This window comes from Lycorma delicatula, chromosome 3 (genome assembly GCF_047948215.1).
Source record: "Lycorma delicatula isolate Av1 chromosome 3, ASM4794821v1, whole genome shotgun sequence".
Lineage (NCBI taxonomy): Eukaryota > Metazoa > Arthropoda > Insecta > Hemiptera > Fulgoridae > Lycorma > Lycorma delicatula.
This window is the reverse complement of record NC_134457.1, coordinates 196,711,289-196,737,536: the sequence shown is the minus strand read 5'-3', so window position 1 is coordinate 196,737,536 and position 26,248 is coordinate 196,711,289. Positions and strand designations below refer to the sequence as shown.

The 26,248-nt window shown below is 28.5% G+C and overlaps 1 protein-coding gene across 3 annotated transcripts; it reads right to left on the bottom strand.

Annotated features, from left to right (window-relative positions):
- Positions 1-2,925: 2,925 nt before the first annotated feature.
- Traf-like (TNF-receptor-associated factor-like) lies at positions 2,926-20,309 on the bottom strand. 3 transcript variants are annotated; one of them, XM_075361313.1, is made up of 7 exons: positions 20,181-20,300; positions 19,943-19,998; positions 16,052-16,164; positions 10,952-11,951; positions 9,386-9,501; positions 8,132-8,287; positions 2,926-3,230 (listed from the first exon to the last, which is right to left on the bottom strand). In XM_075361313.1, exons 3-7 carry the CDS (start codon positions 16,148-16,150, stop codon positions 3,057-3,059), a joined length of 1,545 nt encoding a protein of 514 aa, XP_075217428.1. In that variant the 5' UTR covers positions 16,151-16,164; positions 19,943-19,998; positions 20,181-20,300; the 3' UTR covers positions 2,926-3,056. The 3 variants fall into 3 exon arrangements, with proteins under 3 accessions (XP_075217428.1, XP_075217424.1, XP_075217427.1); XM_075361309.1 differs by lacking the exons at positions 19,943-19,998; positions 20,181-20,300 and adding an exon at positions 19,463-19,922; XM_075361312.1 differs by lacking the exon at positions 19,943-19,998 and having other exon boundaries at positions 2,927-3,230; positions 20,181-20,309.
- Positions 20,310-26,248: the final 5,939 nt, after the last annotated feature.

The following is a 26,248-nucleotide window of genomic DNA, read 5'->3' as shown; positions in this document are numbered from 1 at the left end:
ACATTGTAAATAATAATAACATTGCAATCCATGTAGTACTATTTTTATAGACGTCGTTATTTTACAAAATGTTCAGTTTTTAATTTGTCAACAAACAGAATTTACAATTTGGTGTTTTTTTGCATAATTTATCTTTTGATGATCTTTAGTACCGTATTTTGGGAGGCATTCAGTAAAAACATTTATCAAGGGAAAATGTATTAGATTTGGATTTAAGCTTTGGTGTTTGTATAGTTCAGATGAGTATTTGTACCAGTTTATTCCATATGGTAGTGAAGACTATTATTATGGTCTTTGGACACAAGTAGTCCTAGATTTGTTGAATGTTGCATCAATTCTTTTCTAATGTTGACAATTTCTTTTGTACTTACAATCTGTTTAATTTACTGAATGAAAAAGGATATTTTGTGAGTGCCACTGCCAGAGAAAATAGGCTTTCTAATTGGTGATTGAAAGAACAAATTTTGCAGTTGCTAGATGCAATATAATGCAGTGGTTACAATTGCCAGTAACTACAATGGCTTATATGCATTATCAAATTTGAAAATATACAGCTGAAAAGAAAGAAAAGACTGATTGCTCAGCCATTATTGATAGCAGAATATACTAAAAGTATGGGTGGCATTGTTTCCTGTGACATTGGTTTTGGAAATTATCAAATTAGAGAACATGGAAAGAAATGGTGGTGTCCATTATTAATAAATGCTGTAGATTCTATTATTAATTCATGGAAAATATACAGACTTGTAAATAACAGTAAAATCAGTCAAGTTGATTTTAGATCTTCTCTTGTATTATCACTGATAAAGAAGAAATAAAAATACCCAGAAGTATTGCCGAGAATGAAGAAAAGGCAAAGATAATGTTCCTTCACCACAAATGACAACCAAGGGTCGTCCATCAAAAAACAGTTTGCCAGAATATGTTTGTTATGATCAAATAGGGCACACTTTATTTCAGAGAATGTGAAGATAAAACATATGCAAAATCCATAGTTTTTTTGAGTATGTAATGTAAATTGCACTTACATTAAAAATCTTTTTCATAAGCTCATTCACAGCAAAGAAAATAAATATTTTTTTTTATTAAAAGAACAAAATTATAATAGTTTATTACTTTCAGTTTAATAAATTGTAATATAAATTGTTTATATTTCTTCTTAATTCTTCTTTTTTTTTAATGAAAATATTTGTAGTTTTATATACTTAATATATGAAATAAAGGGTTTATTTAGAAAAAAAATGCTTATATTTATGTCTGGCAGTTAATGTGTTAAGAATGATTGTGAACAGTACAGTTAACTATTCTAGTTTTCTGGTCTCTATGTGGGTTAATCATCCGTACTCAATCTTCTTCCTTTCATTGATCTTAATCTGTTCTTTCCTTAACATTTACAATATAGAAATAGAAATGCCCACTGCAATCACTCCAACTCTGATGCCTCTAGGAAGTCCTGCTCCTGATACGGCAGTCTCTTTGGTGAAGTGGCAAATCTGCCTATGGACTAGTCCAAATCCCAACTGTTTCATATCTAGGAATTTCACAAACAGTCAGTAATGTTAACTGTAATACTCCAGTAATATAGCTGAGGTATCTTTTAGGCAGCCAAAACCTGTCATTTTTGTTAAAAGTGTTTGGTTCCTTTCTCAATAGAGAACTGGATTAAGATTGAGTTATTTAAACAATATTTTTGTTTTATGAGGTATGATTAAAAAAAAATAATGAGAATTTTTTAATCTTGTGGCCATATCTTTTCAGTTTCTGTCCATCTTTTTCCCACGCAATTGCAACATTGCAGTGTTGTCAGTAATGTATATCAGTATATTCAGCATGTTAGATGCACGGTTCAAATTTTGCAGCTGAGTACTTGGGATGTATTTTATTATGGGTAGTGATTTTTTGTGCATTAGATTTTATATTAAAAATTGAATAAAGTGTGGTGAAAGGAAAAGATGTTAAAGAATGTTTTTTTTGGTAAGGATGTTATGCTGACACCAAGGTTTATAATGGTATAAATGGTTTTAAGAAAGCTGTGGAGACAAAAAAAAGAATTGGACATTCTAACACATCAACCATTGTAAATGTAGACAAAAAGGACATTGTGATTATTAATCATCAAATCACTAGTAGAAAAGTTGCTGAAGAGGTGGAAATTTCTTATGGCTTGTGTGAAACAATTTTGGATATGAAATGAGTGACAGCAAAATTTCTTCCAAATTTATGACAGCAAAATTTCTATTGAATTTTCAATAAAAACATAATTGCAGAACAATTGTTCACTAATATCACTGATGACTCAGTGATGTCACTGTTACTCAAACATATCACAGCAGGTGATGAAACATTGATGTAGAATTATGATTGATTTTGAAAAAAAGATTCTACCATCCTAATGGGTTCCTGAGGAACCTTGATTAAAAAAGCACTTCAAGTTCAATTGCATGTTAGGTTCTCCTTATTGTTTTTACATTTACAATGAAATCATCCATTATGATTTTTGTCACAAGGTTATCAGTCTACAAACAGTATGTATTACTTAACAGTTTTATGCCATTTGGCTGGGAGGCAATCTGAAGAAAATGACTACAAATGACAGTTCTTGAATTTTGCACCATTATAATGCTCCAGCTCACATTTAACTATTAATTTGTGGTAGTATGGCAAACACCATATAATACCGCAATCTCTGTATTCTTCAGACATAGGACCCTGACTTTTTCTTGTTTCCACTAATTAAGAAAACATTAAAAGGATAATAATTTGGAAAATAAAGAAAACAAATTGCCAAGCAAATTTAAGGTAATGCCAAATAATGCTTTACACAAATGTTTTGAGGATTGAAAGCAATGCTGACATAAGAGTGTTGCACCTCTGAAGAACTACTTTGAAAAATAAATACAAAAGAATAAGTAATTTTTTTTTTTTGTTAAAAATTAACATTCTCATTATTTTTTATTACGTCTCTTTTACAAATACACCCAAGATACTTCAAATTGTTAAATTTTTTATTGTAAAAATACACGCTGCATAAATTTTATCTGATAATACATACTATCTTATGTATTGAAATCATTAATAATTTTTACTTTAGCTTCCAGAATGACTGTATTGTTGTTTATATATCCGTTCTCTTTTAATGATCTATGTGGTACAAACATCTGTAATGTTTTTGTTGATTCATTGTTTTTGTGAACCACATTATTTCCAAAACATTTTATTAGATCTTTAACCTGAAAAATAATTTAAACATATTTATATTATTTATTTTCAACTTAAACCTGGTTAATAGATAAATAATTTATTTAAGTTTTCTTTAATAAAGATAATAAACAATTTTTGTTTTTTAATAGAAATATTTTCTAATTCTTTTTTTTGTAACTTCTATAAAGTAACATATTCATACTAGTAGTAAGACTGGAAAATACCTATGTGAAAAAAGTATTTTTTTAATGCATTCTCAGTCTGCCTATTTCTTCGTAGACAAAGGTTGGCCATCAGTTTAAGAAAATCTAGAAATTCAAGGAGAGTTAAAAGTTTTTATTTATAAAAGCCTTAAATATGTTTTATCTCATAACTTATTTATTACGCTCACCTAATTTTTCTGTATAGTCTTCATAGTATACAAGATAAAGTTTTTATCATATGGAAGTACATGGACACCTTTAAAAATACATTTGGTTGAAAGCTAGTGACTTATGCAGCCTCCTTCATCTTTTCATTGTAGCTGAAAGACTTGCCTCCCATTCCATTTTTAAGGAGTTCAAACAATTGCAAATTGGTCTGGAAATTATGGCATAACAGAAGATACTTGAAAGATGGATCCTTGATGGGTGCTAATGTTGAGCATTGTCTTGTTTAAACCTTTACTCATCATTTGTAATTACAAGATGCTGGTGATTCTTAAGGAGGTATGTTATACTTTGCACTATGACCTTCATCTTGGGTAAGTAACGTTCCAAAATTACTCCTTGTTTATTAAAAAAAAAAAAGAAGAGTAATTTAACTCACATTAAATTAGCACGCATATAAAAACCTATTTTAGCTTCTTTTAAAATAATTACAACAGAATTCTTTAAGAACTCTTAGGTTAATTCCACTTGAGTTCTGCAGCTTAGCAGATGCAATAGTGGATGTATATGAAATTACAGGAAACTGGAGAAGTGAATATCTAGAATGGTCATATTACCAGTACAAAGTAGGCTGGGCAATAATATGGGAATGGCTGCACTCCCATTTAATAACAGTGAAGTATAACTACATAGTGCAGAATATTTCATTATTTTGGCCTTTAAAGAATAAAGTAGAGGATATAACAGTCATGACAATAAACTAGGAACTTTCTGTATTTTATGCGGAAAGTACTAATGACTGGAATCTGTATATATACTGAACTGCTTAATAAAAAGTTTTAGATTTTTTATTAAAGAACCCAGTAAAAAATTATAAAAAAATTTTTTGTAGACTATAAAGGCAAAATCTTAGGAGGTTCCTAACTGAGCGTTTGAAAACTGTAGCCTTCTTGAGCCAACAACTCTGTTTGAAAAACAGTCTCCTGGAATATAAGATCAAAGACAAAAAATAAATTTTTGGGTATCCTTTTTACATGAGTTATATAAAGACGATTAGTGGACATCTTAAGAGTATAAAAAATACCTTTTAAGCAATCAAGTTCCCTACAACTAATATTGAAGCCGAAGAAAATAATCAGTTCTTTATTAAGATGGATGGATGGCAACAACTCAGTGGAATTTTTAAGAAATTCTTACTATGTTCTTGTATACTTTAAATTGTGAGATAATTAAATAAATAATAATAATGTCTAATTACTTTTTCTTCAAAAGTTATTGTAAATATAATTTTAAGAATTGTAAGTTATTAAAATTAGCATAGCATTATAAATTTTCTGACACCAGCAATAAAACATCAAGAATATTTTTGGGTATCCGAGTTTTTTATCACTTGGGAGGAAAGAATAAAATGAAAATATTAAATATGAAAAAAAATGTAATCGAAGAGGTCAGAGGTCTAAAGCAGGATGAACACATTTTATGTTGCATAGAATTCAAACTTCCCATCATTTGAATTTTTCATGTTGTGCACTGCTTCAATAATGCTGAATGCTTTATTTATAAATTTTTTTACAGTAATCAGCATGTCATGTCATTTTCATAATGAACTTCATTTTTATCTATTATTAAAAACAGGATAGACATTTACACTTTATTCTGATTTGTTTTTTACTTACCATTTTAACCTGGATAGTTTTTTTATATTTGTAATAATAAAAGATATGACACATGTTATCCTGAAAATGGTTGTTGGAAGCAAGTTTACATAAAGTTTCTTAACACATCAGTGTTTATTACACTATGGTGGGCCATACATGGGGAATTGCTCCATGTACGACACCATTTATGTGCCGTACACATTCATGTGCGGTAAGACATTCATTTATCCTTTGCTAATCTTTGTCAGCATCCAATAAGGATTTCATTATTATGTATTAGCATGGAGAAATGATTCCTCAGTTCAGTTGTGTAGTTCATTTTTACTTTTTATTTTATACATGTATGGCTTTGTTCAACATAGATTGTTTTTTTACAACTTCTTGGCGATTGTTATACAGAAAATCAGGTTAGTACATTTTTTAAAAATGTTATTCAGTTTTTTTATTAATTAAAAAAAAAAATACTTAATATTAAATTGTTAATTTCATAAAAATTTATAAAATATTTTCTTTGTTTAAAAATTATTTGAAAATAAAATTTAAAAAATTACTTTTTTAGAATTGGAATTGTATCATAGTAAAGCATAAAGAAGCATTTATAAAAAAAAAATTAGGCAATCTTAGTTTTGTTAAAACTTTATGAAATTTGTTTTAGATGTGTTTTTTAGGCTCTAAATTCATAACTCCTAACTTTTCCTATAATCTTATAGAAAATTTTGTGAAAAATAATATAGTATTCCTTCATTTTTTGTTTATTTTTTTAAAATTTTCATTTTATATTGAAATGTGCATATAATTAATTATATTCTAATTGATTTAGTTTTTTCTTTACATTTGAGAACTTTTAAAATTAAAAAATTAAATTAAATCTAATTTAATTTAAAAATGGAACAAGGTATTTTTAACATGCAAAATATGCTTAAAATTTTGTAATATATGTGTGTGTGTATATATATATATATTTATATACATATTGTAACATAATAAAAATTAATTACCTAATTAAAATTAATTTCTATCATTTTTTAATATAAATCAGAAAACTATAACTCGGAAAAAAAAAGATTTCAATGTAAATATATACAAGAGGTTATCTCTAAAGTAAAGACCGTTTATTGTAAAAAACTTATTCTGAAAACTTTACAAATATTTTTTATTCTCTTAAACTAAGTGCCCTTATACTACTCCTCTATATAATCACCACATGAATTAAGACATTTATCGTAGCGATACACTAGTTTCAATATACCCTTGTCGTATTCTTCTGCTGCCAGTCCATTCAGCCACTGATTAACAGCATTTTTAAGTTTATCATCATCCGTGAATCGCTACCACTCAAAAATTCTTTCAATTTCCCAAACAAATGGTAATCAGAAGGAACTAAGTCCAGACTATATGATGGGTGATTATAAATTTTCCATCCAAATGTTCTCACTAAATCATATGTCAGACCTGCAACATGTGGATGTGCATTATTGTGCAGCAGGACAACACCGTCAGTCAGCTGCCCAAGTTACTGATTTTGAATGGCGCGCTGTAACTTACATAGAGTTTGCAGTAGGCTTTTGCATTTATAGTTGTTCCACGTGGTATGAAATCGATCAACAGTATGCCAAACCAATCCCAAAAGACTGTGGCCATCAGTTTGCATCCAAATGGCTGTGGCTTGATCTTTGTCAGTCTGGTTAGTGATTGAGGATGGGCATCATCCTCAAAAATGAAAATGAAATGAAATGAAAGTGAATGGTGTATTCACTTGACTGCCATTTTCTCTCTGGCGTGTAATACGAAATTCATGTTTCATCGTTTGTAACAAAGCAGAACCCATTCGGATTTTTTTGTGACATTCTGTGAAGATGTGCGGCACCCAATGTACACAAACCTTTCTAAAGGCTAATAGTCATGAACAACAGACCAATAACAGCTCTTGAAACATCAGGAAAAAAATGCTGGGTCGGAAATCATTGATCTTTTCTGATTTCATCATCGTCACGTTTCAACAAGTTCTTTGTGATTATTGAGGCCCTCCCTGAACGTTCTTCATCGTGCACATTAATTCTGTTATTTCTAAACCTTTCACACCATTTTTGAGGGTTTTTTTCATTCATTACATTATCACCATACACAGCTGCTAAATTCCTATGTATTTCAGATGGCTTAACATTTTGATAGTTTAAAAAACATATGACTCCACATATTTCACAGTCGGCGTGGCAACATCGATTTTCCTGTTCATTTTATAATGTTATGACTAACATGTAATCAAAGATACTACAACGCCACAACTTACAGACTACAATGCAGTGTACACATTATTAGTGTGGTTATGAACAACACAGGTTTGCCAACCTTAAGGAGAGAAATTTCTTAGCGTTCTTTTCTTTTTTGGGAAATTATATTATAATCTCTGTTAATTATAACCTAAGGCAACTGCCTAACACTGCTCTGACAGAATATTGATTTTAAAAACCACTGAATAATCTCCAAGAACAAATGGAAAAATATATACCACGAAGCAATGTAACAGGCAGGTTGCATAACTTCAAATGTCATTTATATGCCGCTTGCTGATGATGCACACATATGGTGTCATCACATATTTTCAAGTTGTCTACAAAACTTAAAAAACTATGTATATATGCTAGTGTTATATGTTAACAGAATTTATTTAAAAACATCAGCTCAACAGGTATAGAGAAAAAATTAACAGTGAAAATGTTAATAATGCTTACAGCTGTTATCAAGAAAGAAAACTAATACCAAAAAGCCAGATTAAGTTTAGGCTTGCTTACATGTTTTAATATTTAGATGTATATAATGTCACTAAACTCAGGTATGGGTTAATTTTTAGATAAACTTTATAAATGAATAAAATAAACTATTATATTAATGTAAATGTAATACCTGTCCAAGATCTGAGGATTGATCTTTTAAGAGTACAGTAGCATTCATTTTGAAAGGCCATTCAAGTAACAAATCCCATTCAGAATCAAGTACATGTAAAGAAATTATCATATGTCTTCCTTTCCATTGGCCAAGTCCATTAGGGTACAGCTTCATCTATATTAAATTATTCATAATTTAAAAGTGTTTGATGACATATTTTATAATTTACTTTAAGTATAAAAATAAATTGACTGTTTTATGAGAATAGTTTGGGAAAGTTTAATTATCTAAATTAAAAAATCTATCACTTACTTCAGCTAACAGTTTTACTTATTAAGTTTAAAAAATGTAAATATATTGCAAGGAAATAGAATTTGTGTTCAATCAGGATATTTTTTAACTTAAATACAATCTACATAAACTACTACAGTCGCTAAACATTAAATATTAACAAAACTTTTATTACTCTGGTAATTTGAACATGTCTGATTTTCAGATACCTCGCAAGGTATAATCATATATTTTAGAATACTTATCTGGATCCAATCAAACTGTAATGGAACATCAGTTTATAAGGGAGTACATTTCATTTTGTGTAGGACTAGAAATGCAAAGTGTGATGTTAAGTGAGTAGTAAAAGTACTTATTTCTATTATGAAAAGCGTAGCTTTGATATAAATTAAAAATAAAATTAGTTCTTTGTTTGAGTTTAATTGTTAATTTTAAATTGATATTAATACCAGTTTAACCATCGATATCAATTTCTAATTGAATCTCTTTAATGGTTTAACCATTCATGTGTATCTTTTTATGTAAAAAGATGATGGTAAGACAACCTGACCATCTATTTGAATAAGGGTATTACATATCGTTGTATTTGTATTACAAAGTAGTAGTAATGATGAAAAGGAAAAAAAATAATTTAGGAAATGACAGGAGTGAATAAATCGCTACAGAAATAAAAAAAAGTAAAGGAATGCATTTAGAAAAGCAAGCATCAATTTGTTTGGGGCTAAAAGAAACATATCAGCTTAACAATTATTCCTCAACTAAATGGTGTAAGTGTAACCGAGAATTTATTTAATTTTCTGATTTCATTAAAGGTTTTCATTAGTTATTTTTTTTTACCACATCTTTTTTATATGCATATAAAGAAATATTACTTATTATTTATTAGAATATATTAGGGATATTATTTATTAGAAGAAATGTTACAGTATAAATAAAAGTTTTTGAGTAAAAGTAATTAGTCTAAGTTAATTATCATTTTACCTGTAATTTATATCCATATTCACTCGTATAAAATGATGGACTTTCTAGTACCACACTGGTAAGTTTTGACTCTTCAAACTGTTCTTCAAAATCAGATATGCACCATAAAAGATGGCCTAAAACATAACTAAAGTATATTTATTCTTAAATCTGTATAATTCTTCAACATTAAAGATTTTTCAAAATAAAAAAAAGATACAAATTACTACTTATAAAACATTTTTTTGCTGATATAACCTTAGACTGCTGTTAAAATTTCATGTCTGTAATGGCAGTTTCTAGCTTCTAACATTTCAAGTAATATTAGATAAAATTTTAGACCACTATGTATTTTCCTTTGTATTTTTTTTTCATTAAATAAAAGGCAGAGAGCACAATAAGAATAATCTGATCATTTCTGTAGAGGTGTGAATAATTTTGGCACTTACGAAAACTATTAACAGCGTAGACATTCATAATAATTTTTAGAAAATTTTAAAATTTTGTCTTCTTTCAATAAATAAAAATTAAATAATTTAGGATTAGGAAAAAAATTTATATGCAGATACACATTATGGGCCAAAATTAAGATTACAATCATGGTACGGTTTCAATTTTTCTTTTATTAGTTAATTGTAAACTTTTTAAAGGAGTGATGTAAAAAATGGGCATCGTAGAAAGCACATTTTGGGTTACTCTAATGCGTGCATAATGAAAATAATCCTAATTGAATAATTTCTTTAGAAGTAACATTTGATTAAATTAATTATGATTAATATGAAAATTATTAATTAATTAACAATACTTATGAAACCCATAACTTTGGTTCTTCATTACCTATAATGAATCATGATTGGTTTAGCATTACCCAATACAATGCAATGAGGCGAATTATATGATATATGCTTTTATTTAGTTAATTATACTGATAAAATATGCTTTACTTGTTTTATATGTATAGTACTAATTAAATTTTTTTCTTCATTTAAATTTAACAGAAAATTTTTCTGTTGTAGATGTGTAAATTCAAAAGTTCTACAAATTCTATTTTAAATATTTTTTATAATGGGTATATTAAAAGATATTGTTCAAATCCAACTTTTATTTAAAAATGAATTTTGTTATAAGTATCGTGATTTCATTTGCTTTGCATTGATGTTCAAATGCTAAATAGGAGGGTGTACATAGATTCACCCACAGATGTAAAGAAATCATCATCACAACATAATCATAAACATAAAATACACTAAGTTTAATAAATTCAAGTTATAAAATAATCAAACATAACAGAGGTCAAAAACCTTACACAGATCAATTTTAACTCATAATTAATTGTTATGGTTGAATAGTATTTAACTATTTACTAAAGAAGTTTCCTAACTACTTCAAAATAGATCCATTGGTACAGCATTGATTTTTGATGTCATGAATAAATGCAAATTCACTAACAAAAAATACCATAATAGCCTGAAAACAATTCTGGAACATTTCTGTTTATTAAGAAAGTATTTAAAAGTTTTTTTTAAGACAAAATAAATTGCCTAATGTAGTTTAAAACTAAAGATGAATTTAAACTTACGAACTTACCGTTAGAATATATCGGAATATCACTTGAATGTAACAAAAATGAATTTTTATATTCATTAAAGATTGATTCAGCAGCTACTTCTGATTTTAAAGAATTTTCAAATTTACTTAATTTTCTTTTAATAGATTTCTGCCATGATAATAATTCTTTAATAGTATCTTCATTCTTGTCATAATCTTTTTTAAAATTATTAAACTGTTCTAACTGTTCATACCATATTTTACTAATCATATAATTTTCCTCATTTAAAAATTCTTTAAATGTCTCAATATCTTTACCGCAACTTTTAACTTGTTCAGAACATTGTTCTTGATTCTCAATAATAATTTCATTTAAATCTAAAAGATTAAGCATCGATCTGCTTCTATTAATATGTTCTACTTGTAATTTTTCAAGTTCTGTGTTAAGATTATGCAATGAGGCCAAACGATTTTCTTGTTTCGATCGCCAATCATCAAACTGTTCTACTATTTCATCACTTTTAGATAAACAGTATGATTGCATTTTATTCATGATTTCGTTTAATTCATTCATGTAAGTTTCAAAACTTTGTAACACTGAAGCTATGTTATTAAATTTACCTCTAATTTCACTCACTTCATTATAACGAATTTGTTCTTCATGAAATATACTTTTTTGTATTGTTGAAAGCACTGAGAACATACCTTCCCTCCAATCATCAATTTTTTGTGTACGTTCATGTAATTTTGATAATTCAGTTAACCAAGTGTATTCAAATTTTAACCTATTTCGTTTTTCATCGTCTATTCGTAGTTGAATAACTTTAAGTTCCGATTCCATATCTGTAATGTTTTTACAACAATATTCACAACATGTACAACTATTCTTTTTATTTTGTAATGACGCATCTGTATTTTTGTTAATTATAGTTTCACTACACTGACTAGTAATATGAAAATGTTTTTGCTGTCTTGTAATGTATGCACCACAATTTTGGGGGCATTTGTCTAGAACTGACTGACAGTGTGTAATGTGATTCTGAAAAAAGAAACAATAAAAATGTAAGTTATTAAAAACAAATATTATGCTCTGAACACAAAATATTAAGAAATATTTTTTAGTATGAAAATATATCAAAGCCTGATTACTAGAGACCGGATTATATGAATTTGCATATTAAGCCCATTCTCACTGGTTTCCTTAAAATCCAGTGATGATGCATATTTTCGCAATATTTACAATATTCTTAGGCAGAGTGCCTAAATCTTACGTTGTAGCTGGCCAAACCTATCGTCCACACCAGTCTTAGAACGATATTAGCAGCAGCGGGTCTATTGTTCTGGTAGGATAACATTATTATAAGGCTAAGTAAAATACAGACTCACACTAGACAAGGATGGACGATAGTGTTCTGCGTCACGCACGGTTACTGCAGCACTCCCACTAGGCAGTTAAACTACCCACGTTATTGTTGACGTGCTCATTGCATCAGTTTAGTTTTTTATTTATTTGTGCAGTTTTAATGTGTACCATGGCTCCCAAAAAAAGTGTCTCTTCGTGGATATCTGACTATCCTGGAACATTTACATATGACGGAAATATTTTATATTGTCGAGTTTGTGAGAAAAATATTTCGTGCACAATAAAGTTTCAAATTGACCAGCCCGTCTTCACATTGCAGGATTGCAAAAGAAAGGCCCACAACAACTTGTAACAGCGATTTCACTTCCAACAGTACACAAAAAAACCACTTCAGCATGAATTTATATGAAGCATTGCTTACAAGTAATATTCTACTTCACAAACTTACAAGTCCTACATTCAAAGATTTTTGCAAAAATATTGTTTGAATCAAAATATACCAGATGAATCAACATTACGTAAAAATTACATACAGACAATTTACCTACTTGTTCTGAAAGAAATACACAATGAACTCAAGAATAGCGTTATTTGGTTTTCAGCTGACAGAATTACTGACAGTTATGGTCATTACATTGTGAATTTAATTTTCGAGGCATTAAAACTAGAGCCGCCTTCCTATCTGGTGGCCTGAAAAGACCTTGAAAAGATAAAGCATTCTTCAATCACCAGATTTGTAAATGAGGGTGTTAAAAAAATATTTCTTGAATCTTCTGCAAATGAAAGTTTTATATTTTTCTCAGATGCTTCTCCCTATATGATCAATGCAGCCAAAGCCCTCCAAGTATTTTATCCCAATTTGATTCATGTGACATGCTTTGCTCACTAAGTATATAGAATCGCTGATGAAGTACAATCCACATTTGGGAATGTAAATAAACTGATTTCATCAACAAAGAAAGTGTTTCTTAAGGCACCTGCTTTTAATAAGGCCTATCAAGAAAAACTGCCAAATGTGCCTTTACCTCCCGTTTTCAATGAACATTTCAAGGCCATCAAAGGTGTAGTAAACGACTTCGATAGTGTAGAGGCTATGGCAGTTTATCTGTCCAAGGAAGCATTTAATGTTTCTAGTATAAAAAAAAACATAACTGTGATTAGCACTCATTTTTCTTACATACCTGCGAGTATTAAAACGCTTGAAACTCAAAGTTTGGCGTTGCCTGAATTTATTCAGTTAATGTATAAAATTCGCTAAATGAAGTTCGCATTGCCAGTATTCCCGTGTAAACTTAAAGAAAAATTTGAAAAAATATTTTGAACATTAACCCAGGTTTTGAACCTTTGTATCAAGTTGATAGTTTTATTAATGGGACGGGTGAACTTTTGATAGAAACAGTAAGTGCTAACATGGCACCCAAATTCAAATACTGCCCAGTTACCTCAGTGGATATGAAGCGATCCTTTTCCACTTACAAAAAAATATTTTGAGTGATCGAAGACACAATTTTACTACCGAACATTTGGAACAGTACTTAACTGTTTACGTTTACAAAACTAACAAAATGTTAAATAATTGTTAATTATCGAAGTTATCGATATGTTATTCAACTATTTACTAATTGTATGCTGATTTTGAAATAAAAAAACTAAAATTTACTATTTTTTTTTGGTATTTAAAGTTGCATACTTCAAGCTTTTTATGTTGCATATAATCCGATCTTTACTGATTACATATTAAGGTTTCTTCAGACATTGCTCAAATTCATTATTTTTATTACTTCCTTGTAAGAAGTAAAGGATGTATTGTGATCGTGAAAAATTTCAGATTTCAACGGAAATATCCATTTTGACCATCCCTGAATCCATTTTGACCATCCCTGAATCCATTTTGACTAGTTTCGGCATGACATGTGTATGTACGTATGTATCTCGCACAGCTCAAAAATAATTAGTTGTAGGATATTGAAATTTTGGATTTAGTACTGTTGTAACATCTAGTTGTGCACCTCCCCTTTTGATTGCAATCAACTGAACCAAAAGTGTCCAAAAAAGCCCAGAATGGAAAAACATTTGGATTTTTTCTTAACTGCAGTAAAAGGCCCTCACTGAGAGCTTTTCAGCGATTCATAAGTGATACTTATTTTCATTGGTTCCAGAGTTATAGCCAAATAAAATTTTAATTACGAAATATTTGGATTTTACTAGGGGAAGGCACATCAGTTTGAATCAAATTTCATCTCATTTTTTTTTAGCATCTTTTTTTAAATTTAACTTTATTGATTTATTAATAATTAACCCCAGATTGTAAAATTTTTTTCAGATATATGTAATTTATTAGGCGTATAAGAAGTCATGTGGTGTACACCTCAGACTTTTTTTTAATTTAGCAAATGATTTTGAAGTTTTAATTTTACATTATCATATTTGCTTCTATACAGTAGTTTTAAAACTATCAAATTGTTTCCATAATTTTATGTGGGTTTTTATTAATGGCTGATATTTAAATTACAGAAAAAATGAATAATAATTGAATAGTACTTCTTCAAAGTACTTGTAATTAAATCAATCTTTATTATTTATAATTCTGGCCTATATTGTGTTCTGTGACATATAATCTTAACTTTATATTAACTAAACTAATTTTTATGTACCACTTGCTATAGAAATGCTTCACAATCTTAAAATAAGTTCTCTTTTATAAAAATTTGTAGAATTCAATAAAATAATACAAATGATCCTATATATATATTAATTATAGTTATAAGCTACCAGATCAGATAGCTTATAACTAAATAATTAATATCTGATTCACAGGACATGAAATTATGGACAAATATGATAAAAAAATTAATTTTACTAAAATTATAATTATATATAACAATAATATACTGATCAGTAATATAAATGATCAGCTCAAATTTTATTAAACTGTCATTTTTTTATATACAAACTAATTTTAATACATAATATAATTAATTTGATTTTATTTTGCTAATGTTATTAATATTATGGATGTTTGTGTATAACTTTGAATGGAATTATCAATCAGTTCTATTATTTATAACAAGTTCCTAAAATTAATTTTTTAAGAAACATAATAATATATCATTAATAGAAAGACTCTAAGCCTAAACTTAATGCTACAAAAAAAAACTTGCAAATTTTAGTTATTTTATTTGCTAAGAGAGATTGGGAGTCCTGAAAATCTCATAGCCTTATTTTCACCCCGAAATACATTGCAAGTTATTTACTCTTTTTAGATGAGTTCTAAATAAGAGTCAAAATACCAGTAGTCAGTTAGTGTACGGTTCTTGAAACATCAGGTCATAATTAAGGGTATTGTGTTTTCATCTAACATTTCATTCATCCATTTATTTATTATCTTCATTAACACAAAAAAGGAACATCCATATGCTAAACCACTGAAATAAAAAAATAATTTTCTATTAACTCAATTTTAAAACAAGACAACTATTATCCTGTGAGCAAGATGAAGAAATTTATTGGGAAAATTTATGTTAACCCTGGCAATGGTTCTTGAGTTTAAAAGCATCAAATATTTAACTTCATAAAACATGTAAATAAGGAATGTATATAAATAAATTTTTGAATCAATGTCAGACAAAATAACTATATATATATATATATATATATATATATATATATATATATATATATATAAAATATTTCATATGCTAGGTTTTTGCTTGAATTATTAAAGGTTGTAAATTATTATTCAGATGTTAATAGTAATTAAAAATTCAATAACATACCTGTAGTAATTTATTAGGCAATATTTCACCACAAAAGTAGCATTTAATTAGTAATTTATCTTCAGTATCATAACCTAATGCTTTGTCATTTATCTCCATTTTGTGATCAAGCGCTAAAAAAAAAAGAAAAAAAAAGGAAAACAATGTCTGGATTTACAATCAGAATTACAACCTTAAATAGAATTGAGACGTAAGCTATATAAACTAATAAATAATACTGACATAAAGCTATTCTTATAAAATATTTAAAAAAAAAAATGCTATTCTTACCTTACTGATTCATTCTGTATTTTTAATGAATAATACATTTCTGAAGTTATCTGCATTATCTGTTTATTTAATAACAAATGATTTTTAAAAACTACTTTTGTTAAAAATTGGAATGGCATTGTTCATTCAGTGAGTTCTTATTCTGTATTTGGTGGTTCGTCTATTTAATATTAACACAAGATCAGCATCGTGTTTAAGATAGTCAATCAATTAATCCATTGGTCTGAGCAAATGTAGGAAACAAAATTTTAAAACTGTGTCAAGAAAAAATTGACAAATGAAAATAACCTCCTTCAGTGTTGTTTTACACCCATTTAATTTTTAAAAGCCAGAATTTTGATGCAGGATAATGCTACACTACAGAGGATAATGACATTTCTGAACTTGTTTATTTTTCCATAAATATTCTAACTGTTGTAACTGGAGAAGATTCATTTAGAGTAAAAATAAACAGTTAAAAATGTTTACTCTAAAATGATCAGATGGAGATCAGTAAGGTAAATCTTTTAATACTCTAACCTCAAATAAAAAATTAGAATACTAAATTAATTTCTGGTTAATCTAGTCTTCTACAGATGGCTCTTTCAAGTCCACATTATTGAATTTTTACAGTAGTCCTAAATTAACTGACATTACTAAGGCTGTTATTGGCATGGATATCGTAAGTTGAGATTGTAATAATAGTTACTTTATCAGTGGCGGCTCACATATAGGCACTGTGCAACTGCAGCACCCCCTATTTCCACTTTATCTGTTGTCCCATATAAAACACAACCCATCATGCACTCATCCATGAAAGTTCAAAAGTCAAGCTACTACCCTACTCGTTACTGAAATGGACTCGTCCAACATCTGAACATCGCGACGACGCAGTAGAACACTACCGATAGTAACAACAATGCAATCATAACGTTCAGTGTATTGCTAGAGACAAGATGGTGTTTTCATTGTTGAGTCGTACTTCAGTACGAAATCAGTGGTTGCAGTGCAAGATTTGTTTCGCCATAAGTACCCAGATAAACCAGCTCCTAACAAAACATCAGTATTAAGGTTAGTCGCAAAATTTAGAGAGACCGGTCTGTTAATAACAAGGAACACAAAAGATCTGCGTCAGTGTTGAATACAGATACAGTCACTGAAATCAAAGACCGATTACTCGCCTCGCCAAATAAATCGATCAGACGTTTGTCTGCTGAATTAAATTCGTCTAAATCAACTGTTCATCGGGCGACCAAACAATTACAATTACGACCTTATCGCATTCAAACGGTTCATCGACTTCTTGAGCCCGACAAAGAAAAACGGCTACAATATTGTCATCGGTTCCGTCGATTTCTGCGTGAGGGAATTAATGTTATGGATTCGTTATTTTTCACAGTTGAAGCATGGTTTCATTTGGACGGCTACGTAAACAGCCAAAACAGTAGAATTTGGAGTGCTGAAAATCCCCACGTTTATCACGAAAAACAATTACACCCGCAGAAGTTGGGCGTGTGGTGCGCGATATCGTGGAAGAAAATAATCGGTCCTATTTTTTTCCAGTACACCATTAATGCAGAACGATATCAGGTTATTTTATTACAGTTCATCGCACTCTTGGAAGAGGAAGACAGACACTGCTGGCTACAACATGACGGTGCCACATCGCACTACGCAGGTTCAACTTATGATTTCGTCGAGGAATTCTTTGGTAATCGTGTTATCGGTCGAGGCTTGTGGCCACCAAGATCTCCAGATTTGACTGCGGCGGATTTTTTTTCTATGGGGTTACCTCAAAGAAAAAGCCTACAGCAACAAACTACGAACACTTGAAAGTTAATATTGAACAAGCTGTATTAAATATCCAGCCACAAACTTTGAAAAAAGTTGCAAGAAACGCTGTAAAAAGAATTGAAGCTTGTATTAAAGAAGATGGCGGCCACTTCCAACATTTACTCTAAATGGATGGTAATAATAAAAATTACGTTTACATTTACACATGCCTTTTTATTATTTCAATACCTACCAATATAAGGTTGGGTTGTGTTTTATATGGGACACCTTGTATTATTGATAACATTTAATATAATGAGTCCTTTTTTCTTTAATTCTTTATTTATCCTTGTACAACATATAATCCTGAAGCTTAATGTCAGTAGTCATCCCCCAGTTAATGAAAAAGATACAAAAATCTTTTTGTGTTCATTCCCTTTTCTAGTTTATTTGGTGGAAGGAATATGAAAGTGGTTTAGTTGTTTTTTCAGTAGCGATTAGAAGATGGCAGAAAGCAAGGGGGGGTCTTTGATTGCCAAATCTGTCCAAAAACAAGCTGGAAGGGCGAAAGAGAAGGTAATTAGTAAAATCTAATTATGTATTTGTTTTTGTGTACATAAAAATTTAAATCAAGCACATTGGACTATAGTGTTTTTAGGCAGACATTTTATTAAGTTATTATCTAATAATACTAAAAAATATTATCAGTATTAACATTTTATTTTTTACACGGTTTTTAAGCACAATGTGCTTAAAAACCATATTCTTGAATGTGATAAAGTGTAGAATTAGAATATTATCCTACTTCCAGCTATTCTATTTGATTCATTTCTTTTATTTTACAGAAAACTTTTAACAATGGCCTTGAAAAGGCCCAGAAAAGAATTTTCTGGAGCAGCACCACTACTAATTTTAGCTGCGAGCCACCACTGTATTTTATCTTTAATAATTGTTATTTATTCTAATATTAATAAACATCTATGAAAAAATATTAGAATTAATAAAAATTATTAAAGATAAAATACAACGATGGGTTGTAGCTAAAATTGGTGGGGTGCTGCTCCAGAAAATCTTTTCTGGATCTTTTTTTCATAGATGTTTATTAAAAATGTAATTATAGTAATATTTAGAATATTAACACCAAGTCTATTTAAAAAATAATAACAAAAATGTTTAATTTTATATTAATTAACATTAGTTATGCAGCCATTCAAGAACAAATTAACGCTACAAAAATAAGTGCTTTTATTAATTCCAAACTTTTTTTATGAATACAATGAAAGCAATACTTTTTTACTTATTAAATATTGTAAAATAGACCTATACTATGTACATAAAAAATACAATGTTGTTTATTCATATAATTGTTACAAATGGTGTTTCAGATACCTAGTATAGCTTTGTTGAAATGGGAGCTGTAGATAGCTGCATCCTTCATTGCTAAACCAAAATATGTTAATGTGAATCAAACAGAATTATAGCAGGGAAGTGTTACTGAGTTTATTAATAGCATTAAAATAAAACTGCTCCAGCCAGGCCTCAAAATATCAAGCTCCTGCATTGTAAGTTAAACACTAGCCCTCTGTGCCACCTCAACATACAAATTAAGTATTACTAGATTTTAAGCTGTTCTTTTTTTTAGTTTAGCAGTCAGTTTTTTTTATTTTCTATGTAAACTGATTAATATCAGTTGATTGTAGGATAATCAGTTGGCTTGCATAACTTTAAGACTGTGACTGATCTACAAGAAGGATTCTGATCTATATTATTTTTCAATGTATATGAGGTGTGTAATCATAGAATGCAACCTGTTAAGTAATATTAATGAGATTTTCAAAACAAAAAAAAATGAATTGTATGTATAATTACAGTCTATTTATTTACTCAAGATCTTGCTTGGAATAATTGGTTAGCCGTGGTTATTACTGTAACAAAAGATTCATTAATTTTATTGATTTCTGAATTACACTCATTAAACATCTTAATTATAAAAAGTTGTTTACTCTCAAAAAATAATACTATTACATAAAAATAGTTTATTTATTTTATCCTGCAATATTTATAGGTTAGAATTAAAGAAAAAGAAAGTTTAATGGATTAATCTTACCGAGTTACAGGAACTTCAGAATGAATTGTGTAAGCTATGGTCCAGTATAAATTTGATGTCTAATCAAAAGACACTCCTTAAAAATGACTTGGTTAACAAAGCAATTATGATATGATTCACAACACAATAAATTTAATTAGAGTAAAGTTAAAAGTGGTATAAGCAGGACAGATTACAACAGTCATATCTATATTTACTGATATGATAAGCAGAATGAATGAAAGGTGTGAACTTTAATATTGTAAGTATAGTTGTTTTGGCTCACCTAGTTAATTATCTTTTAACAGCTTTTGTATGACATTAAATTAGTATAAAATACTGATGAAAAACATGGTTATAATATCTTGTTTCAAACTGACAAAAATATTAATTTCTAAAAAAAAATACTTTGCAATGGGTGTAATAAATTGTTAAAGCCAGAATTTAAATATACAATATAATTTATGGATGTAATTATGCTTCTGTTTATGGTCTTGATCACATTTTGTTATGTTCAAAATAATAGAATACCAATAATAAACCCGATTTCTGTCAGTCATAAGTGAAATTCATTCATAAGTAAATAATACAGAAGAGCTAATGCCATTGTTTTTTCACAAATACAGAAATACAATTAAATACTTGATTGAAATAAAAATACAATCTTTTTTTAAACATAAATGAAATATTTGAATGTATAAATTTAATATTTCTAGTGTAAAATAGTCTGTTACACATAAGTAGTGGTAGAAACTAAATACGATGCTCCACATGGGTTGTAGTGACATACCCAAGAATTTTTACTAGTAATCAATGAAGAAAAAATTGTTACTTTACATGGACTTCCATGATGTACTATTATATCAAAATAAAATATAATTTCATTAGATGAAACTTTTTGTATTGATTAATTTTAATGTTTGTTTTTAAAGGGTAGAAATATAATTCTATTGGTGGTTGAATGCAACTCATTTCTTTTTATGGATTTCATCTTTAATTCATCAAACGCAGGTTGAACTGCTGGCTTCATATCCTTATTTAATATCAATTTGTCTCCTGGAAGCTAATTAATTATTAATATGTTGCAGCTATATTAAAACCATTATGCTGAAATGGATCATAATGGTTCCCTTTCAACATATAAATATTTTATTTGTTATGGTTTACATCTTGTCAGAATCCTAAAATGTTTTTATATTGTACATCAAATTAACACTTCTAGAAGTTGATTGGTTCTGCATACTATATACTGTACAGTAACATTTAAATAAAATTTATTAAAAATTATTTTCTTCATACAAAACTGTTCAGCATATAATAATTTAGATATTCAGAAATAATTTAATTAATAGATCCACTAATTTCTTATAGCCCCCTCAGTCTAAAATCAATAATATTAAGCGAGAAAAGTTTGCAATTTCAAATCGTTTAGCCAAAAGTTTTACTTTAAACATTTTTCTAGGTATTAAAATATAAAAATAATTAAATTATACAAATCAATTAGTAGTATCAAACTCTTAACAATCTAAATTTAATATGCTTAATTCACAAGCATATGTAAAATCATGTATTTATAAAGGAGAAATATACAATTTGTACGAGTATATACTCATTAATCTAATATAGGAAACTCATCTAACACTAGCAAAAAAGAAAAATTATATAAAACTAATGAGAAGGACAAGATATTTTAGTTGTGAATAACTGTTAAATCAGTGAAGTAGCAAATAAGGTATCTGTAGTTCACAAACATAAACTAATCAGTTATTTAATAAAAATAAATACAAATTAAAAATAGCAGAAAAAAAACAAATAAAAGAAGTAAAGAAAAAGGATAAAAAAGGTATAGTTTTAAAAATTATGGATTAATAATGTGAAACATTTTTAAAGAGTTAACTGGCATAAATTATAAGAATGGAGATATAATTTTACTGGTAGTCAAGTGAAACTGAATTTTTTAAATAAACTACCAGTAATACTGAAACTGATCATAACAGAAAGTAAAGTTACAGTACACCTGAAATTATACTTATGTTGATACAGTGTAATGGTATGTAATGAAGTCATTACAGAATAATGCAATTTTTTAAATTTATTAAAAAAATAAAATTCTAACTTACCACACATTATTATTTTAGATTCAAGAGTTCTAACAACTCATAAAATTAAAAATAAATATGCTATGAAGTAAATCAATTTTATAATATTTTTAACGAAATTAATAAATGAGAAAAAAGCCTTGTAGTTTTATGGTTGTTATAATTTAATAACAATTCCCAAATTTATAAAAAAAATCGTGATCAATTCAAATTTATAACATAAGCAGATAAAAAAAAACTTTTAATAATTAACAGATAAATGTTATTGACACAAACAATAAAACATAAATAAAAAAAAACAAGCAATGTTCTAACAAAATTAATTTACCGTAACATAAATGCTCATTGTAGAAAAAGTAATAAATTAATGATTTGAAATGAAGATTGATTACTGGCAATAGATTGTATAGTAGTAACCATGACATTATAATGTAATGGGGCAGGTCTTACACATTTCTTAGTACAGTCTTAACAAAACCTTAACTTTAGAAAATCCTACCCACACCTGTATTGATCTTTCCATTATCACTTTTGTTGATTTATCCGAATTTGTTTTCAAGTTGTTCTAACAGAACTTATTATAAAATGGTGTGTAAAAGAATATAAAGACTACAGTTCTTAAATATTATTTAATACTTTATTAAAATTTACATTTTTTCTACATTCTTCGCTACACAAATTTTGTAATTTTATATGAGTATATATAAAAAAACAAAATAAATAAATGTAAACTGAAAACTATAAAGAAACATAACTATTTGCTTAACTGATAAATACAAACAGTCTAAGATTGTTTCAATTATATTTAGTGGATAAATTAATCATATTCAAAAATGCAACCTATACTATTAGTAATACATAAAAAAGATCTGTTTTATCACATGTGTAATAAATGAGAAAACATTTGTAAATGCTATAATTTATTATTATAGTTAAAGCTCATATAGAGTTAATTATCAGATCCTTTAATGTAGTATTTTTACCTATGTTGCTAATGAAATCCAAATTTTTGAAGGATTATGTAATCTCTTAAGTATGTAAATGAATAATATATTTGATCTATACAGTGTTTTTATATTTCATATTGTTGATTTCCTGATTTTTATGAACTATGTGCAAAATTTGCATATTAAATATATTGTTCCTGATTCTATGAGGTAATTTGCAAAAGTTTGATTCTGTTATGTATAATTCAACAATATTAATATGTGTCCAGTCTATCTGCTGTTGTATTTGGGACAATTATTGCAGTTTAGTTAGTATGTGCTTGGGTTGTGTTTTTCAGTGTATGTATTATATTATGGCTTTCACCTACACTTATAGATATGCTACATATAATATAGAACAGGATAAAAAACACACATAACAGTAGCATATGTTAACCAGCAGTTTTAAAAATTTGCCAACATTATCAGAAGAGAAGGTTATTGTGTTACTTTCAAACCAAATAAAATACTCAAAATTAAACAAATTAAAACAACATAATAAAAAATACACACACACACACACACATATATATTACTTAAATACAAATGTACAATATTTATTTTAAATACAATAAATTATATCATCCACCAGCTACAGTTCAAATAAAAAGCCTAACTGTAGCGCTTTGGTTTTAAATTTTAAAAAATGAACATAATAGATTTTTTTTCTCCTGTTACATAATAAATATATTACTTTTAAATATCAAAACAACAATATTACAAATAATACTATTGTATTTTTAAAAAAAAGATATAAAGTTTCATATATACCAGGTAAACCAATAAAATATATTTTTCAAAATAACAAAGTTATTAACAAGCATGAACTTTATGTAATTTATAAAATCAGATGTAACAACTGTGATGAGATATATGTAGAAATAACCTCCAGGTCATTCGTAAAAACATTTTCAGAGCACTATAACAGTGACAAGAAGTAAATATTAAATTTTCAAATGTCACATTGAATATCTATAGAGAAATAAAATTACTGATATTCATAATAATTTAATAATATTAGAAATAAATAATAATAATAATAATAATAATGAAGAAATTATATATTAGAGAAACATTATATTAGTAAATATAAAAATAAATACAGACTTATAAATAAATCAACTGAATATAATGAATGTTTAGATCGGTAGACCTCAGACATAATACCTGAATAATTTATTTAATAAATACCACTCATCTTGCCTTGGTAGCTATGAGGTTTTAACAATACGTAAGTAAATATACACTTATGAAATTAATTTAATTATTTTAAACTGTATTTTAACATGTGTGATTTGTAAATTAGAATGCTGACAATGAATATTCCAAAACCTCTACAGTTAGGTGTTCTTACCTTTATATTCAAACTACATCTGGTGGATATACATAATTTATTTGATACTTACAAATAAGGATATATAATGTTTAAAAAAATAAAAATGTATAATACTTGTTGACCTTTATATTGTAATAAAAATTATGTATAATAATAGTCAAAACAATTGTTGATCAGTACATATGGAGAAAAATTTTGTTTAGCTACAGTTTCAATCGTTGTCTGGTAATGTACGTGGTCTAATCATTACAAAGCAGCTGGCAGTGGTAATAATAATATACCTACCTAATACAGGCCACTTCCATCAGGATTGTTGACCTAGTAGCCAAATAATTTCATAATTAAAAAATTATTTAATATTATTTTTTTTATTGTGTTTACTAATCTAATATATAGTAGTTTGTTTTTACAGTGACACATCATTTCTGGAATATGTTAATTTTATAATACTGATGGTTGATATTTTTGTTGTTAGAAGTGTTTTAGATATTGTTCTGTATTTTATATACTGTATTGTCTATAACTATGCACAAGTAGATAATATTAAACTTGTATACAAACACTGATAAACACAACTACCTAGGAGTATTCAAGTTTTTGTACTGCAACAAATACAACATTGGATGGATGCACACTCATCCAAGATATAGAATGCACACTGGTATTAAAAAGAACAGAATGAAATATTGTAAATCACCTCATTGAATCAGGATGAACAAAACCTTCATATACAGGATCATTCACGGGAACCGGATGTTTTTGAAGTGGGTTGTACTCGGGCGTTCGTGGTGGGAGGGGCACGTGGCTGGTGTCTGACGTTTCCTTTGTTCATAGCATTTACATTTTAGTCGTTGAGATGGAGCCGTGGACGCTAGACCAACGCCTGTACGCGTATGACGAAATGCCTGTATGCGAAATGACGAATCCGTAACTGCTGTTCAGCGAGATTTCCGCCGTCAGTTTAATATCCATCGTAATGCAAATGTCCCTTCTCGTAACACAATATTGCGATGGGTAAACAACCTTCGAACAAGTGGTTGAAGAAAAAACAACCGGGTCCCCGACGAACTGCTAGCACTCCGGAGAACATCGAACGAGTAAGGGGAGGGAGCCATTGTCAGAAGCCCACGCCGCTCTATTCAGAGGCATTCAGCAGCGCTTCAAATGAGCACAAGTACGGTAAGACGAATTCTGCATTTCCATCCTTACAAGATAGCCGTCGTGCAGCAGTTAAACGAGCAAGATTTCACGCAGCGATTACAATTTTGTCGACAAATGCTTACCATTTTTTAAGAAAATGAAAATTTGTTATTGTTAATGAGTGACGAAGCCCATTTTCATTTGAATAGCTTCGTCAACAAACAGAATTGCCGGTATTGGGCAGAAAGAAACCCACATCAGCTTCACGAGAGACCACTTCGTAGCCCAAAAGGTGACTGTCTGGTGTGCAATAGGAAAGATCGGTGTTATTGGACCATATTTTTTTGAAGAAAATGACGCTGTCGTATCTGTAACAGCTGATCGTTACGTTGCGATGTTGAATACGTTTTTTATTCTCGAGTTACGAAACCGGGGAATCGATTTTCAAAATGTGTTATTCCAGCAGGATGGAGCTACAGCGCACACAGCGAGGGCAACGATGGCTGTTCTCCGTAACTTGTTTCCGGG

What these genes read in the sequence shown, in the direction of transcription:
- Traf-like (XM_075361309.1), bottom strand. Translation starts at nt 19,511, where the DNA reads ATGAAGGATGCAGCTATCTACAGCTCCCATTTCAACAAAGCTATACTA. An exon ending in TTTCAACAAAGCTATACTAG is followed by an intron (nt 16,165 to 19,462) that starts GTATCTGAAACA and finishes TTTTTTTTTTAG; the next exon opens with CGCTTGATCACAAAATGGAG. An exon ending in TGCCTAATAAATTACTACAG is followed by an intron (nt 11,952 to 16,051) that starts GTATGTTATTGA and finishes TTCTTTTTTCAG; the next exon opens with AATCACATTACACACTGTCA.